We start from the raw sequence: 19,365 nt of genomic DNA on the forward strand, positions 1-19,365 counted from the left end.
AAAAAAAATCATCTATGAACTCACCATACTCCTAACGGAATACCTTGGGGTGTCTTCTTTCTAAAATGGGGTCATTTGTGGGGTTCCTATACTGCCCTGGCATTTTAGGGGCCCTAAACCGTGAGGAGTAGTCTGGAAATCAAATTCCGCAAAATGACCTGTGAAATCCTAAAGGTACTCATTGGACTTTGGGCCCTTTAGCGCAGTTAGGGTGCAAAAAAGTGCCACACATGTGGTATTGCCGTACTCGGGAGAAGTAGTACAATGTGTTTTGGGGTGTATTTGTACACATACCCATGCTGGGTGGGAGAAATACCTCTGTAAATGACAATCTTTTGATTTTTTTACACACAATTGTATATTTACAGAGTTATTTCTCCCACCCAGCATGGGTATGTGTAAAAATACACCCCAAAACACATTGTACTACTTCTCCAGAGTACGGCGATACCACATGTGTGGCACTTTTTTGCACCCTAACTGCGCTAAAGGGCCCAAAGTCCAATGAGTACCTTTAGGATTTCACAGGTCACTTTGCGGAATTTCGTTTCCAGACTACTCCTCATGGTTTAGGGCCCCTAAAATGCCAGGACAGTATAGGAACCCCACAAATGACCCCATTTTAGAAAGAAGACACCCCAAGGTATTCCGTTAGGAGTATGGTGAGTTCATAGAAGATTTTATTTTTTGTCACAAGTTAGTGGAAAATGACACTTTGTGAAAAAACAATAAAAATCAATTTTCCGCTAACTTTTGACAAAAAAAAAAATCTTCTATGAACTCACCATACTCCTAATGGAATACCTTGGGGTGTCTTCTTTCTAAAATGGGGTCATTTGTGGGGTTCCTATACTGCCCTGGCATTTTAGGGGCCCTAAACCGTGAGGAGTAGTCTGGAAATCAAATTCCGCAAAATGACCTGTGAAATCCTAAAGGTACTCATTGGACTTTGGGCCCTTTAGCGCAGTTAGGGTGCAAAAAAGTGCCACACATGTGGTATCGCCGTACTCGGGAGAAGTAGTACAATGTGTTTTGGGGTGTATTTTTTACACATACCCATGCTGGGTGGGAGAAATACCTCTGTAAATGACAATCTTTTGATTTTTTTACACACAATTGTATATTTACAGAGTTATTTCTCCCACCCAGCATGGGTATGTGTAAAAATACACCCCAAAACACATTGTACTACTTCTCCCGAGTACGGCGATACCACATGTGTGGCACTTTTTTGCACCCTAACTGCGCTAAAGGGCCCAAAGTCCAATGAGCACCTTTAGGATTTCACAGGTCATTTTGCGGAATTTCGTTTCCAGACTACTCCTCACGGTTTAGGGCCCCTAAAATGCCAGGACAGTATAGGAACCCCACAAATGACCCCATTTTAGAAAGAAGACACCCCAAGGTATTCCGTTAGGAGTATGGTGAGTTCATAGAAGATTTTATTTTTTGTCACAAGTTAGTGGAAAATGACACTTTGTGAAAAAAACAATAAAAATCAATATTCCGCTAACTTTTGACAAAAAAAATAATCTTCTATGAACTCACCATACTCCTAACGGAATACCTTGGGGTGTCTTCTTTCTAAAATGGGGTCATTTGTGGGGTTCCTATACTGCCCTGGCATTTTAGGGGCCCTAAACCGTGAGGAGTAGTCTTGAAACGAAATTTCTCAAAATGACCTGTGAAATCCTAAAGGTACTCATTGGACTTTGGACCCTTTAGCGCAGTTAGGGTGCAAAAAAGTGCCACACATGTGGTATCGCCGTACTCAGGAGAAGTAGTATAATGTGTTTTGTGGTGTATTTTTACACATACCCATGCTGAGTGGGAGAAATATCTCTGTAAATGGACAATTGTGTGTAAAAAAAATTAACAAATTGTCATTTACAGAGATATTTCTCCCACCCAGCATGGGTATGTGTAAAAATACACCCCAAAACACATTATACTACTTCTCCTGAGTACGGCAATACCACATGTGTGGCACTTTTTTGCAGCCTAACTGCGCTAAGGGGTCCAAAGTCCAATGAGCACCTTTAGGCTTTACAGGGGTGCTTACAATTTAGCACCCCCCAAAATGTCAGGACAGTAAACACACCCCACAAATGACCCCATTTTGGAAAGTAGACCCTTCAAGGTATTCAGAGAGGGGTATGGTGAGTCTGTGGCAGATTTCATTTTTTTTTGGTGCAAGTTAGAAGAAATGGAAACTTTTTTTTTTTTTTTTTTTTTTTTTCTCACAAAGTGTCATTTTCCGCTTACTTGTGACAAAAAATAATATCTTCTATGAACTCACTATGCCTCTCAGTGAATACTTTGGGATGTCTTCTTTCCAAAATGGGGTCATTTGGGGGGTATTTATACTATCCTGGAATTCTAGCCCCTCATGAAACATGACAGGGGGTCAGAAAAGTCATAGATGCTTAAAAATGGGAAAATTCACTTTTTGCACCATAGTTTGTAAACGCCATAACTTTTACCCAAACCAATAAATATACGCTGAATGTTTTTTTTTTTTATCAAAAACATGTTTGTCCACATTTTTCGCGCTGCATGTATACAGAAATTTTACTTTATTTGAAAACTGTCAGCACAGAAAGTTAAAAAAATCATTTTTTTGCCAAAATTCATGTCTTTTTTGCTGAATATAATAAAAAGTAAAAATCGCAGGAGCAATTAAATAGCACCAAAAGAAAGCTTTATTAGTGACAAGAAAAGGAGCCAAAATTCATTTAGGTGGTAGGTTGTATGAGCGAGCAATAAACCGTGAAAGCTGCAGTGGTCTGAATGGAAAAAAAGTGGCCGGTCCTTAAGGGGTAGAAAGCCCTAGGTCCTCAAGTGGTTAAGTTGTTACAAATAAAACATCTATAAAAAAAAGATCTCAGACTGTAGTTGTAGGAGATTAAAAACATAGACTGAATTTTTGGAGAACATTTATACACACATAAGGGATCGTACTTTGGAAATGTAAGGAAATGTCAAGGCTACTGGAGATAAAATGACATCCGTGTAGGGTACTAAAAGCCTAGGAAAGTAGCTGAATTTGCTCGCATTATCCAAACATCCTCTGGGCTCTGCATCACTCACTACAATGTGCTACTATTCCTTGTGTGCAGATGGAAAAGGGAGCCACAACTAGTGCGCACATAAAAGTGGTGAGAAGTAAGAGAGAATAGATGGCAACTGTGCAGTCTTCCAAACTAAGGTAAGGTTCACACTTGAGCCAGAAAAATGCATGTTTTGTCCGTTTTTATGAATCAGCAAATTGACTTGTAGATGGACCCTATGTTATTGCGATCAGTTATTCTGGACAAATGGATACATTTCAGAAGCCTATGGTAGAAACACTGCTCCTCATGACTCCAAATGGACCAGCAGAGCAGATATTGCCCTGTCGACTCCAGCTGGCCATTGTAGATCCAACTAAGGTATGACCAGTGCATTCGCCCCTAGAAATGGCTAATAAAGGGAAATATCATCTCATGTCTGTAGATACATGAAAATGATTCTAAATTTTCATTACAGATGGTAACAAATGTGCTTTTTATTCCAGTCTGAAGCCAAATGCAATCTTCTAGACATGCCAGATGATTAAAGGACCACTCCAGCGAAAAAAGTAAGCAGTTTAAATCTGAGAGAACCAACAGGTTTTGACTAGTTCATCACCTCATGGGAGATTCTCTGGCTTTTCTTTTTTTTCAAACGCATTTTCTGAACAGCAGTTGCTAAGTGTAACCACCAAAATAGTGAGCAAGTGAGTAGGGAGCCTGGCTGGTATCTTACTAATTTGGCAGTTAAACTGCCATTCAGGAAATGCTTTTGAAAAAAAAAACCTTGAGAATCCCTCATGAGGAGATGAGCTAGTTCAAAACCTGTTGGTTCCGTCCAATTTTAGCTGCTTATTTCTTTCGCTGGAGTGGTCCTTTAAAAGTATGCTTCCTTGCAACCATGGTAAGAGTTAACTGTTTGGTGTACTAAAATCTCCCAGTTCTCATTGACCTGCTTATGTGACTGGAAAAATTGCCAGGAATTGGAAAAAGTATCTCCAGTTTGAGTTTTATGTTTAGCATCGCGCACATCTACCGTAAATGGATTTCTGAAAACTACATTCCTGTTTTGCAAGCCTGAGTTCTTTCTAGCACTAATGGGCAGCTGTACAATGTGTACCTGTATGTACCCATTTCATGGACACACAGAGCCAAAGAGCTTTCTGCAATATTTTCTGTTAATAGCTTTGGATTATATAGTTGCTCTGAAAAGAACTTTTGTTTTTTATATGACATGTTAGATTATCGTTACATTCCAAAAGGCTTTTTATAAACAGTTACATGCATTAAGAAACCTGAGATGCCATTATTCTGTCTGTGCCAGTATAGCTACAGAACGAGTAACTGAGGCAACAGGCAACAGTTCCAAATAAAATGTGCAGAAAAGGTTGTGCTGCAGAGCAACGATCAGAGTCAATTGGCTCAGTTTACACTTCTGTGTTCACTTGGCAGAGCTGTGCAGCTTGCTGACCTGAACAACCCAGGCAATGTTTGGGACGCAGCTGCCCATTAACTTAAATGCTTCTCCTGCTGTATGGCAAATACTGGTGGATGGTCTTCTGTATTCATTGTGGTCCAAGCTCCATGCTGCTGCTTGGATAAGGTAAGATAATACATCTTCATCTACTATTACAGGTAGCATAGACAGGCTAACAGTTGAAGAGGAACTGTAGTGAAAATAACATAATGAATAATATTACTTATTTTTTACAATATTCACTTATAAATGATTTAGTCAGTGTTTGCTTATTGTAAAATCTTTCTTCTTCTTGATTTACATTGTGAAATTATCACCGGTGGTGACATCTTTAGTTCTACCAGGTGATCCTTACTAAGAGTTCCATCCACAAAGGTAGATACTGCTTGCTTGGCAGGAAGAAAAATCTGTTATTTCCCATAATGCAACGAGGTACCCCCCGCCCTTCAATGATCTAATCAAAAAAAGGTAAAGATTTCTTGTGGGAAAGAGGGTATCAACTACTGATTGGGAGGAGGTTCAGTCCTTGGCAGGCCCGGATTTTCCTCTCAGGAGCCTATAGGCACAGATGTCCTGATACCTTATACTCCCCCCTCTATGAACCCACAAACCCCAAACTGCACTGTAAGTGTGCTGGCTGTCCTCCCTGACACATCATAGGTAGCTACAGGTGTCCTTTAATATCGAGGCTGCTCCTGGCTACCTAATACTAAAGAGGAGGAGGGGTGATCTACCCCTTTTCTGATCTACGGAGAGCGACTTCTTAATCCTAAATGGAGACAGGTCTAATCTCCTCACCTGCCTATACAGTGGTTGCCTTTGTGGTAACTCACGTTTGTGAATATACTCTTCTCTCTAATTATCTTTACTATATTTATGCTGAACATACTACACTATATTGGGCTCTCGGTTTCTCTAACTTTATTTTTAGGATATGTTAGAGGATCTTCAAATAAAGTTGTAACGTGCAATGACTGCACAATGTTTACAAGATGTGCAGCAGCAAAGTCACCTCAACCTCTGCTGTACTATAATAAAGGATGCTTTGTCTGAGAAGTTGTACATATAGGAAATCTGTAGCTCAGCATGGTGGAGATCAATAGGCTAAGCATCAGTGATCCCAGCATCTCACGTCATCACAGTGTCCCCTTCCGTAACACTAGGTCAGGACACAGAAAGTTAAACAGAGCAAAGTGAAGTCAAACCTGAAAAGGAAACGCTAACAATCGAAAAAAGTGTTATTTGTTTTGTTTAAGTGGACTTCAAAGCTGAACGATTCCTGATATACATGTCTGTATTACAAGCAAAACCTATATAGCTGACTTCATTGTTGCATATAAAGTGTTAGGCCCAGTTTTTACTGGAACACTGAGCAGTGCAAAAACAAGTTTATAAAAGGCATCAGTTTTCCATCTGTGACTAGAGATGTCGCAAACCTCCGATTTTCGGTTCGTGAACCTCGTTTGCGAACCTTTGCGGAAGGTTCGGTTCGCGGAAAAGTTCGCGAACCGCAATAGACTTCAATGGGGATGCGAACTTTGAAAAATAGAAAACTTTATGCTGGCCACAAAAGTGATGGAAAACATGTTTCAAGGGGTCAAACACCTGGAGGGGGGCATGGCGGAGTGGGATACATGCCCAAAGTCCCGGGGAAAAATCTGGATGTGACGCAAAGCAGCGTTTTAAGGGCAGAAATGACATTGAATGCTAAATTGCAGGCCTAAAGTGATTTCAAACATCTTGCATGTGTATACATCAATCAGGGAGTGTAATTAGAGTTCTGCTTCACACTGATGCACCAAACTCACTGTGTAACGCACCGCAAACTGCTGTTTGCGTAGTGACGGCCGTGCTGGACTGGTGCGCACCGTGGCGAGAGTGTAAGCCGTGGCGGTTTTCAAGCTCATATGGTCGCCGGGCTGTGGTAGCTCAATGATAGAACAACAGTGACTGTCCAGCTGATCAAATTTGGTCTGTCCACAATGAAGCAACGACCTTATTATCTTTTTGTATGTAGGTAGGCGTAGGTAGGTGTCCCAGTAGTTAGCTAGGCATAGGTAGGAGTCCCAGTATAGGTAGGTAGGTGTAGGTAGGAGTCCCAGTATAGGTAGGTAGGCATAGGTAGGTGTCCCAGTAGTTAGCTAGGCATGGGTAGGAGATCCAGTATAGGTAGGTAAGCATAGGTAGGTGTCCCAGTAGTTAGCTAGGCATAGGTAGGAGTCCCAGTATAGGTAGGTAGGCATAGGTAGGTGCCTCAGTAGTTAGCTAGGCATAGGTAGGAGACCCAGTAGTTAGCTAGGCATAGGTAGGAGACCCAGTATAGGTAGGTAGGCATAGGTAGGTCCCCTAGTATAGGTAGGTAGGTAGGTGTCCCCGTATAAGTAAGTAGGTGCCCCAGTAGTTAGGTAGGCATAGGTAGGTGTCCCAGTATAGATAGTTAGGCAGGGCCTGGCTGGCACAGTAATAACAATTACCAAGGTCTAGCTGCAACAGATAGGGCTGTATAATGTCAATGAGCAACACACACAAAAAAAACACATCTGGAAAACATTATCTCTCAAAAGAGCTGTTGAGGGGTGCTATTTTAGCAATAACAATCAGCCAGGAGCAAGCCAAGACCAAGAGCCTAACTAATCTTTCCCTAGGAGAACAAGTCTGCAACAGCTGTCCCTAGTCTGTCTCTAGCAGGCACACGAGTGAGTGTAATGGCCGGCAAACCTGCCTTATATAAGGGGGGGTGGGGCTCCAGGGCTTAGTGTAGCCTGAATGGCTACAATGTGCCTGCTGCTGACTGTGATGCAGAGGGTCAAAGTTAACCCTCATAGTGCATTATGGGGCGAATCGAACTTCCGCAAAAGTTCGTTTGGTCCAGGCGAACGCAAACCCCCAAAGTTTGCCTGGAACTGTTCCCCGGCGAACCGTTCGCTACATCTCTATCTGTGACCCTCTGTTCCGTCAATCTAAAAAAATCACTGCAGACTCAAACTTTCAGTCCGTTTGGAGGAACTGTTCGAACATAGTGATCCATTCACCTCTGTTAGGGTCAGTTCTGTTACAGTCCGCTAAACTGACCTTTTTTTTGTCCAATGTGAACCAGGCCTTAGTGTACATGAGTGTCCTAATATTTGCTCTTGATCACTTCAGTTTATGTTTAAAAAGGAGTACAGAAATGTGTCACTTTTGTAATGTACAAAATAAGAGTGCTTTTATTTTAAAATAAAGTTAAAAATAGACATTTAAGTATTGTATATTGCATTCACTTTAAAGTTGTAGTGAACACTCTAAGATTTTTTCATTGTTAGTAAAGGTGAATAGGGAACTCACACAATTTTCATAGTTCCCGTCCCAAAAGGATGCTAGCTTCCAGTTTGTGGGTGAGTGTATGTGCATGTGTGCTGAGCCATGTGCAATCTTATGGCTGTGCAGGGTATTGTGTCGTGTCCGAGTGCCTGTATTTAGGCCCATCTCTGCAGTTAGCTATGTATAGTTCCCATGAACATGTGTCTCTGTGCACTTGCTGTTTATTTATCATTATTAATTAGCTTTTATGAACACATCTTCTCTATTGCAGCCAACCTTGCCTGTCTTGACTTCAACTGCTTGCTGCATTCCTGGAACTCTGTCCACTGTGCCTAGTACTGACCACTGCCTAGTCTGCTGCCTGTCTCAGCATCTGCCAGAAATAACAACCTCATCTAGTCTGACACCTTCCTTCAACCTCCTGCTTGTACTGACTATGCCTTATCTGCTGCGGGCCTAGACCCATGACCTCCACCTCGTCCATCCAACTTGCTGCCTGCTCCTTTTCCACTGTGGTATTGCCTTTCCTCCCCAAGTCTGGTGGAGTAGTCACTAGGGTGGTAGTCAATAACTGCACTTGACTGGTAGTCAATTACTGCACAGTAGTTGACTGCTCAAAGATATTATCACAAACATTAAAATAGGAGGATAAACTAGAGCTTTAAAGTAGTTTATGCATACTAAGCTATAATTCTAATAATATATTTCAGAAGTCTCTGCAGGGGGTGAGTAATTTTCTCAGCTTCTCAGCATGATAAAGTTTGGGCAATCAGAGAGGAACAGAGGTGTGGGAGAGAAAAACGGGATGGAAAGAGGCTTCATCCAATCAGAATGCATTAGTTATGACTGAGGGGGAAAGGGGAGGAAAGTAAAGAAGAAAAAAAACAGCATGCCCTGCAACTTCCCTTGCCCGGCAATGTACCAAATAAGAGTCGGGACCTGGGGAATGGTGTTCTGTTGAGAAGAAAAGTAAGGTCTTGTTCAGATTATAAATCGCCAGCGCTAGCGCAAACAATAAGCGACTTATTGAGCAATTTTGAAAGTGCTTTTTTAAGCACTTTTAGAGTGATTTACATTTAGAAAAGAGTTTTTCTAAGTGCTTTTGTGTAGATTTTTTTTCACTTCCTGACGTCAGCCAGGAAGTGAACTCTTTGCCCAGAAAGGAATAAATACAATGTATTTACAAAACATGTTTGCAAATATAACAGTAATATACCCTCATGACATACGTGTTAAATAGGTTGAGTCCCTAAGGAAACGATTTATGTATTTTTTTAAAAATATCACTTTTTTAAATATTTTATAAAAGTGTTTTATTTTGTTAACTGTGGGAGGGGAGGCAATGGGTTAATTAATGGTGTATTTTATTTATTTATGTTTTATTGTAGTGTAGTTTTGCTATTTGCCCACTAGATATCCCCCTACTTTATCTTACGGTGTATACTGTTAGTATGCTAACAGGAAGTAATGAGTGTATGTTTTTATTTTCGGCAATCAATGTGTCTCATATCTATGATGCCATCTAGTGGCATCTTGAGACACAGCATTCTTGGGGCACATCTGGCTATGGGGAGGTGGGCTAACTTGTACAGGGGACACATATGGCTACTGTGGCAGGAGCAATATTGGGTAGGGGGCTTATACATGAGTCAAACACTTTTTCCTAGTTTCTGGGGGAAAATGGGTACCTCAGGTTATATGCGGATAGGCTTATATGCAAATATATATGGTAAGTGGTTATTCTGAGACAAATGCACATTTTATATGCATGTATTTTACATTTTACAATTTTTCATGAAAGTGGTCCTTTAAGACAATGTAGCCATCTTGCATACCGCGGTTTGTCCCCTGCTTGTTGTAACCTTACACCGGCCCACCCTCACAATAGTAGTTTTTTTTTCCATTTTCAGCAATAGCACCAGCTGCTGTTAATGTGCTGATACACTGTTCTGTGGAAATCATATTTCAGTTAATCATAAGGTTTCATGTTACTGCAGCCATGAATAAAACACAGCGAGCGCTGCATAGCGGGGCTGTAATTAAATGTTCACTTTGTCTCTGGATACACTCGCTTTCATGATGCCAGCCAAATCATTCATAATAAAATCAATGCCTGCACTGTGAAAATACACAATTGGATAGCCATTTGTTTTGTGACAATAATTTCTATACTGTGTTTTTGCCTTTCATAAAACAGAATAAAATGCTGGAAAGAAGCTGTTATTTTGTATTGTATAAATAAGGTGTATCACTGATCCTAATAATAGTTTTCTTTAACTATTGCAGTAAAAAAGGGGGTGACTGCTGCTTAAACTCCATTAATGAAAAGTACAATGCCAGGGAAAGTGCATTAGAGAGATGAAATAATATAATATATATAATGATAATAACACGCTAAAAGTTAAAAAAATTAAATAATACGGTGACCCTGGACACGGCATAGCCATTTATTTCAAGGAAATATATCTGGAATTGTTTAATGTGTTTTATAGAAAATGATATAGGATGAAATTAACATAAAGAAAATATATCCTAGAGGCAAGAATATATAAATATAGGCTTAGACCTTTTATAATGTGCAATGTTATTCAACATTGTTATTGTGATCTGTAATAAAACATGTGTGCTACCATGTGCCTTGAGCCTATACCCATGCAACAGATTAATATAATTTAACATTTTTAAAATGCAGAATGATACACTTTATTTTAGATTAGAAATGATGTGCACACTTTATTTTAGATTAGAAATGATGGTCACATGACCAGTGATGCACCAATCCTAATTCTAGATGGTACAGCATGGTTTAGCACTCTGGTACAGGAACTTGCCATGGTACTAACAATCAAATCATATTCCCCTTTATTTTAGATTAGAAATGTTGTGCACACTTTATTTTAGAATAGAAATGATAGTCACATGACCAGTGATGCCCCAATCCTAGTTTTAGATAATACAGCATGGTTTAGCACTCAGGTACAGGAATTTGCCATGGTACAAATAACATTCAAATCATATACCCCATATATAAAGAAAACTATACAGAATTTCCATCTTTTAACTACATTGTTAGAAATAATTGTATCTCCATTGTAGGGTCTTGTGAGCAGTGATGTCACTTCCTGCAGTAAGAGCTTCCCCTTCCTGTGCTGTGCCACCTGATTTAAGAAAAAGCCAATGATAAGGTGGGGAGACACTTATAAAGATTAGTGTATAGATGAGGCACAATCTGAGCCCCGTACTGCTCCTGGGCCCCATAGAAGTCACCATAGTTGTTATGGCAAATGCCATGTTTCTTCTATGAAACATACTCCTCCCACAAAGCACTAGCAAAAGGCTGTGGGGGCTGTGCTATTAACCTGAGGCACAGTACTCATCTCCATGGCAAGAGGAAGAGCCCCTATAAGCTGTCATATAACAATAATTTGTATAAGTTATTAAAAAATACTGGAATTGCAAATTAATATACAGTATTTTCCACACTTAATACATAAAAAAACAAGCCGGAACTAATGCATAATACCAATAATAATCATAATAGTTGTGTTATAAAACAATAGTTCTGGATGTACAACTAGTACAAAGGAATGATTTGCATATTCCAACCACAGTTCCAGGGATGTTTCAGACATAGGCAAACTAGGCAGATGCCTAGGAATATATCTACAAGAGGGGCACCAAAGAGCTATTTTAGCACACTGTGGGTAATGTTTCTTTTACACAACAGTAAGTGTTATGTGAGTTGTGTGAGCTTGGAGTGGTGAGGTGTACCTGGCCCAGTGGTAGTTTGTGTATCCTTTAAAGACTTATCATGACAAAACATAATTTCTCTATATAATATTTCAATCTGCTATGGGGGGGGGGGTTAAAAGATACCTTGCCTGGGGCACCAAGATAACCAGAAATGGCTCAGCAATGCCCTGAAGTTATGCTTATGGGTGTTGGTCCTTGCCCAGAAATGGCTCAGCAATGCCCTGAAGTTATGCTTATGGGTGTTGGTCCTTGCTCACAGGAAAGAGAAACTTGAACATTACTTCTGTTTAAGAAGACAATAGTAAATGTCACATAAGTTTCTCATTAAGAGGCGTTTGGGTTCTTGTAGGCCCAGTAGTAAACGTTATGGTGATTCTGGTTCTCTGTAATTTAACTCTAACATCACTCTCATAAACTTTATAGCATCATATCCAATAAACACCTTGTATAGGGAAAATTATTTCTGTTTCACATAAAACAGTTCCGCAAAGGTCCTTGTACATTTAGTACAGCTCCTGATGTAAGTGCACCATAAACAAACCACAGAATATACAAACTGTGAAGGATGCATTATAGTGGATTATATGACTGTAAAATGAATAGCTACATGTGTGCTTTAAATCAGTGGTTCTGGAAGTAAGCTTTGCTTGCAAGGTGTACGTGTTACCCAGCAGCCGGTGCAGAGCCGGGACAAGGTCCACCCAAGGCTGAGACACCAAAGTGCTCCCCTCCATCCCTCCCAGCCTATACTTAGTATAGCTAGAGCGGCATGTGTGGCGGCGGGTGTGTGGAGATCTTTAATCAAGGTATCTGAGGATATTGGTGTGGGACATTTCCGAGGATTTCCGAATTTAGAACATTAAAGGACTTTTCTCATTGTTGCGCTCTTATTTCTCTAGCTATACTAAGCTATACTTAGTATAGCTACGGCTCCTCCTCGCCCATCGCACCTGTAGAGCCCACCCACGCCATCACCCTGGAGCACCCGCAGCCCCTGATATCAGGGTGCTGTGGGTGCTCCAGGGTGCAAGCGTGGGTGGGCACGATAGGTGCGGTGGGCTGGAAAACAGGCGGTAGCCACGCAGGAGGGACGGAGCTCTAGCTATGATAAGTATAGCAGAGGTCAAAGCATCTTTAAATTTCCCTCCAGGGCTCCCTGTTGATCTATTAACAGACCAATGGGAATCCTCCAAGTCTATGGAACTTGCCACAAATGGTTCGTTCATAAACGTTTGCGGTATTCGATGTTCGTCCATCACTAAAAATGATGGCTCACCCTGCTGCCGGACACCGAAATAACATGATTCGCTTGCAAGGGCCTAATGAAAGGATTTACTAATTCTGGCCACTGTCCTGAAGTGATGCATTATGGGTGTTACTTTTTGCAATATGAATAGAGATTTTAAAATTAAAAGGCAAACTTGTTTATACCATTTTAGTAAGTACAATAAAGTCATATAAAGTTAGCAAACTTTCAATGTTTGCATCATACTGAGGAGTATTACGAATGTAAAGCTATTTAGTTGTAGATGACTATTTAGATTACATACTGTAACTGTTGTGTGTAGTAGTCACAGAGGCAGGAGAACCCAAACTAGATTTATTTACAGGATTCACTAACTATCCATACTAGGTTTGTCAAACACAATCATGTTAGGGGTCAAAATTTAAAACATATTCTAAGTCGAGGGCCAAATTGTTTATTAAGACATTTATTGAACTGGTCTTAAATTAAGTGGTGTAACTATAGCGACCGTGGGGTGGGGGTGCTCCTCCCCTTCTGCAAAGTAGTGCAGTGGAGCAGTTTAACCACTTGACCACTGAGGGTTTTTACCCCTTTAGGACAGAGCAATTTTCAACTGTCAGCGCTCCTCCCATACTGTCGCCAATAACTTAATCACAACTAATCACAACGACTTGATCTATATCTTGTTTTTATCGCCACCAATTAGGCTTTCTTTGAGAGGTACATTATGCTTAGAATTATTTTAATCTAAACACATTTTAATTGGAATAATAAGAAAAAAATGGGAAAAAAATCATTATTTCTCAGTTTTCAGCCATTATAGTGTTAAAATAAAAGTTCTACTGTGGATAAAACCCACACATTTTATATGGCCATTTGTCCCGGTTATTGCAATGTTTAAAATATTTCCCTAATACATTGTATGGCGCCAATATTTTATTTGGAAATAAAGGTGCATTTTTTCAGTTTTGCGTCCATCACCAATTATAAGCCTGCAAATTAAAAAATCACAGTCATATACCCTCTTCACATACCTATTCAAAAAAGTTCAGTCCCTAAGGCAACTATTTATGTATTTTTTAATGTAAATATATATATATATATATATATATATATATATATATATATATATATATATATATATATGTATATATATATATATATATATATATATATATATATATATATATATATATATATATATATATATATATATATATATATATGGACGCAAAATATATATAAAATGTTTGGGTACTATGGGGGAGTGTGGGAGGGAAGGAAATAGTTAATTTTAGATGTAAATGTAGGTATTTGTATTGAATAAAATGTTTTTGATGTAGTTTTACTATTTGGACACAAGATTTCCTTAGTCATAATTTCCGATTCACGTTCGTAAGGACGTGAATTTAAAGTAATGCGTGCACAGTAACAACAGGAAGATACAATGAATGCAGGCATCTCATAGACGCCAGCATTTATTGAATTGGGGACTTAGACGAATGAATGGGAACGGCGGCCTGTTCCCATTGACTAACTTTCGTGGCCCTGGGACTTCCAATGCAGTTTCCCAGGACGTGATTATACTGCACCTGGTGCAGTAAGTAGTTAATATGTACCTGCTCCAGTGCTGTTTTGGGTATCCTCTGATCTTCCTGACAGCCACACTCTCTGTGTCGTATACCTCTGGCTCCGAATGCATGTCACCTGGCCCGGAGGTATGGAGAGTGCAGCTGCTGGGAAGAATAGAAGAGACACAACGCATCACAGGAGCAGGTAAATATTACACTGCTCCACTGCACTACTCTGCTATGTGGGGAGATGGTGGGGGAGAAAGGTGTGTAGGTGCGTGTTTTTACTAGCTACATGATGGGATTGGATCCCAGGAAGGGGCCCCATGCTTATTCTGCAGAGGGAGGGCTGTTCCATGGGTTGTTGCTGCATTCCTGCTATAACTGACACCGTCACCAACATGCTCCTCTGGATGTGAAGACAGTATGCAGTAACTCTTTTACTGCTTACAATACTGGACATTTGAAGCTCTCCAGGGTCACATTCAGCCCATGGGCCTTGGATTTGACACCAGTAATCTATACAAATAGTCTTCTCCGCATGTCTCTAGCCAGGGCAGCAAAGGAACCAACGACCCATAGCAATATACATAGTCTTATGCAGTAAACAAGTACAGCAGTGACATCTACAGGGCAGATGTATGAACACGACAATAATGGATCAAATATTTATAAGGTTTTTTTAAACATATTACTGTATAGAGAAGAATTATTCTGTAGATGGGTGATACATCTAAACTCAATCAAGTTCCATGCATTTCTCAGCAGTTAGTAAAGCCCCTACAGACCTGCTAACTGCCAGTTATATCCTACTACCATTCCGTAATGACACAGAATAAGCCTGTGTGTCACGGCAGTGATTACACCAGTTAAAATCACCAGCTTCGAAGCACACAACATCTAGATGGTAGCCATGGAGATAAAAGTAACTGAGATCTTTATGGATCCCATTCTAGTGCTTAGCATATCTGGAGTTATTTTTCTTTTTCATAGCTGATTTTTTAAGCTCAATCCAGAGCACCCTTTTGATAATTGCAAATCTACCTTTGATAATTGCAGGCATGCTTACCTGGGTGACTGTCAGATTTGGTGTCATTGCCATGAGCCTGTAGAAAGAAAAGAGATCTGTATTAGAGATAACATGCACCTGAAAAGGAATATTAATAACTGTTCAACTATTTTATAAAACACACATTTAAAGAGGAACCGCAACAACATATAGTAAAGAATGTAACACATTATTCAGGATACCCAATTTTATGTTAATTTTCCTGGTTTCGGCATCAGAACCACTTCCCATATCTATATATTGCTGTATATTGGTATAATGTAACCCTGCTCTCCCAGTGATGTTTGTCCTAGGCTATGATGTCACAAAACACTCTCTATCCCAGAGTACTCTGGGAGACTAAGAGCTGTTTCTGTTCACTTTGGAACACACAACAAAAAAACATGTCAGCAGTAAAGATGTCATCACCTGTGATACATTTAAGGTAAATCAGGGTGAGGAAAGATTTTACATTTGTCAACCATTTAGAAAGCAGTACTGTAAAAATAAGCTATTTCATTCACAAAGTTTTATTTAGTTAAGTTCATCTTTAAGTACAATAACACTTTAAAAGGAACCCGAGGTAGGAGACATATGGAGGCTGCCATATTTATTTCCTTTTAAACAATACTAGCTGCCTGGCAGTCCTGCTGATCTTTCTGGTAAGTAGTGTCTGAATCACTCATCTGAAACAAGCAAGTAGCTAATCTTGACAGATTTTTGTCTGATACATCTGATCTGCATATGCTTGTTCAGAGTACATAGCTTTTAACTTTTAGTATTAGATACTTTTAGTATTAGTATTCAATACTTTTAGTATTAGAGGCAGGGAATCAGCAGGACAGCCATGCAGCTGGTATTGTTTACAAGGAAATCAATATGGCAGCCCCCATATATCTCCCACCTCGGATTCCCTTTAAAGAGAACCCGAGGTGTGTTTAAAGAATGTTATCTGCATACAGAGGCTGGATCTGCCTATACAGCCCAGCCTCTGTTGCTATCCCAAACCCCACTAAGATCCCCCTGCACTCTGCAATCCCTCATAAATCACAGCCGTGCTGTGAGGCTGTGTTTACATCTGTAGTGTCAGTCTCAGCTGCTCCCCCGCCTCCTGCATAGCTCCGGTCCCTGCCCCCGTCCCTTCCCTCCAATCAGCAGGGAGGTAAGGGATGCAGGTGGGGATTGGAGTTCTGCAGGAGGCGGGGAGAGCAGCAGACTGACACTATAGAGATAAACACAGCCAGCTCTGACAAGCTGTTTGTCAGCAGCGTGGCTGTGATTTATGAGGGATTGCAGAGTGCAGGGGGACCTTAGGGGGGTTTGGGATAGCAACAGAGGCTGGGCTGTATAGGCAGATCCAGCCTCTGTATGCAGATAATATTCTTCAAACCCACCTCGGGTTCTCTTTAAGGTAGAGCAGTTCTACTCTTTTCAGAGCTTGATTGCCAGGGAATCAACCTGTTCCCACTTTTATAAATGTGGGGACATAAAAAGTGGTGATTGGGTTTTCAAGCTATTTCAAATGATTTTTTCATAAATAGGGCCCTCTGTATAACTTACATCCATCAGAACCCTCTGTGACACCATCCGCACCTCCTCCAGCTCCTTCACTTACAATTAATCACTGAAAAGTACAGTTCTGTATTTTATTGTGAAGTGTCTGCAGGGAAGCAGGTTTTATATCAAGCAACACTCTGCAAATAAAAAGCTGAAAAATGTAATGAGCAAATCCACTCCCCTGTGTCTTGTAAGCAAACAGCTCCAAATAAGAAATATTTTTGAAACATTTTCACCGGAAAAAAAGAGTCTGATGAATGTGGCCTTTACACTGCTACTAAAAGGTCTCTTTCACATTAGCCAACGCGTGCAGGAGCCGTTCTCCTGCACGCGTTGGTGCCCTGCGGTGTGTCGGCGGTGCGACGCAATCAGCAGCGGTAGCTATTAATTAACTCGACGGGAAACACCGGCTCCTGGCAGATTGACGTTACCGGGTGCGTAGAACCGCAATGCACCGAAACGCAGCATCGGGTGTGAAAGGTAAAATGAAAGTCTTTGGCTTTCATTTTACCTTGGTTAATGCAAAGAATTGCCTTTGCGTTAAAACGCACAAAAAGGGCTCAGGTGTGAAAGAGCCCTAATGGTTACTTAAGGGACCAAAGTAATGTAAGTAAAAGTATCTAATACAGAAAATCTAAGCTGATTTGATGGGATTCAGTATGTAAGAAGAAACAAAGGGAGGTATTTAAATGTCGTATGCTAATGTGAATGCTGAGTGAAAAAATGTATTGCACCTGCCAAACAGCTGTTGAGTTTGTGGGCATTGATTTTTTTTTTTTTTTTAGATGCATGCAGCTAAAGCAAAATTATAAACATATTTCTTGCAATGTATTATATAAAAAAAAAAAGCACAATCCATAAAAGTGTTTTTGTCTAAGAAAAAAAAGTCTGATTATTTTTCTGGCCTGTAATCTAAAACTGGCATCAGGAGATAGTAAAAAGCGCATACGGTAAAAGTCATGGGTATTACCTTTGCCTAATTACCTCTTCCTGCTATTATATTTAGTATATCATTACAGCATGCCCTTTTTACAAGGCTCAAAACACAGGAAGACAAAACAAGTTTCCATAAAATTTGAGGCATAAGCAAACCAAGCAATATTCTAGGGCATTCCGGGCTGAGGGAGTTGCCAAGGATCCATGGTAGGCAGACTAATATTTATGGAATTAACACAGCTGATAATTAGATGATTGATTTGATGTGTTGGAACTATGATTTAAGTATGGAAACCATCCATGAGGTTCGAACAATTAATTTAAGAAATGATGACGTTTTATTCACAGCCTATAGAAGATGTCCATTCAATAACCAATGAGCGTTTTGGGGCCACGGCGGGTCCCCATTGTCAAGGTATACAACAGACCTCATGGATTTTTCTTTGGCCTATTTTTCTTTGGCTTCCAGCACCCCAGAAGCTGACATGGTGTGAAACTTCACCCCTGCACCATGATTTAATTACTTACTGCACCAGGTGCAGTATAATCACGCCCTGGGAAACTGAAGTCTCAGGGCCGCAAAAGTTAGTCAATGGCCCGCGCTACCATTACCGCCGGTTAGCGGGACATTAATGAATGGGAACGCAGATGCCTATTAGATGCCTGCTTTATTGTATCTTCCGGCTGTTACACTGCCACGCATTATTTCCAATTCACGTCCTTACGTACAAGAATCAGAAATAATGACTGAGGACATCTTGTGGCCAAATAGTGAAACTACTAATTTTTTTTTATGTACATTATAAATATACAATGGCTTGCAAAAGTATTCGGTCCCCTTGAAGTTTTACACATTTTGTCACATTACTGCCACAAACATGAATCAATTTTATTGGAATTCCACGTGAAAGACCAATACAAAGTAGTGTAAACGTGAGAAGTGGAACGAAAATCATACATCATTCCAAACATTTTTTACAAATAAATAAGTGCAAAGTGGGGTGTGCGTAATTTTTAGCCCCCTGAGTCAATACTTTGTAGAACAACCTTTTGCTGCAATTACAGCTGCCAGTCTTTTACGGTATGTCTCTTCCAGCTTTGCACATCTAGAGACTAAAATCCTTGCTCATTCTTCTTTGCAAAACAGCTCCAGCTCAGTCAGATTAGATGGACAGCATTTGTGAACAGCAGTTTTCAGATCTTGCCACAGATTTTCGATTGGATTTAGATCTGGACTTTGACTGGGAAATTCTAACACATGGATATGTTTTGTTTTAAACCATTCCATTGTTGCCCTGGCTTTATGTTTAGGGTCGTTGTCCTGCTGGAAGGTGAACCTCTGCCCCAGTCTCAAGTCTTTTGCAGACTCCAAGAGGTTTTCTTCCAAGATTGCCCTGTATTTGGCTCCATCCATCTGCCCATCAACT

The 19,365-nt window shown here is 40.2% G+C and overlaps 1 protein-coding gene across 1 annotated transcript in view; it reads right to left on the bottom strand.

Moving 5' to 3' along the window:
• LOC137532788 (adhesion G-protein coupled receptor D1-like) overlaps positions 1 to 19,365 on the bottom strand; it is an 853,822-nt gene that overhangs the window by 792,419 nt on the left and 42,038 nt on the right. The window contains exon 2 of the mRNA XM_068253730.1: positions 15,467 to 15,503. Within this exon, the coding sequence (XP_068109831.1) occupies positions 15,467 to 15,503 (37 nt within the window). The remainder of the gene's footprint in view (positions 1 to 15,466; positions 15,504 to 19,365) is intronic.

The sequence above is a fragment of the Hyperolius riggenbachi genome, chromosome 1 (genome assembly GCF_040937935.1).
Source record: "Hyperolius riggenbachi isolate aHypRig1 chromosome 1, aHypRig1.pri, whole genome shotgun sequence".
NCBI classification, from domain to species: domain Eukaryota; kingdom Metazoa; phylum Chordata; class Amphibia; order Anura; family Hyperoliidae; genus Hyperolius; species Hyperolius riggenbachi.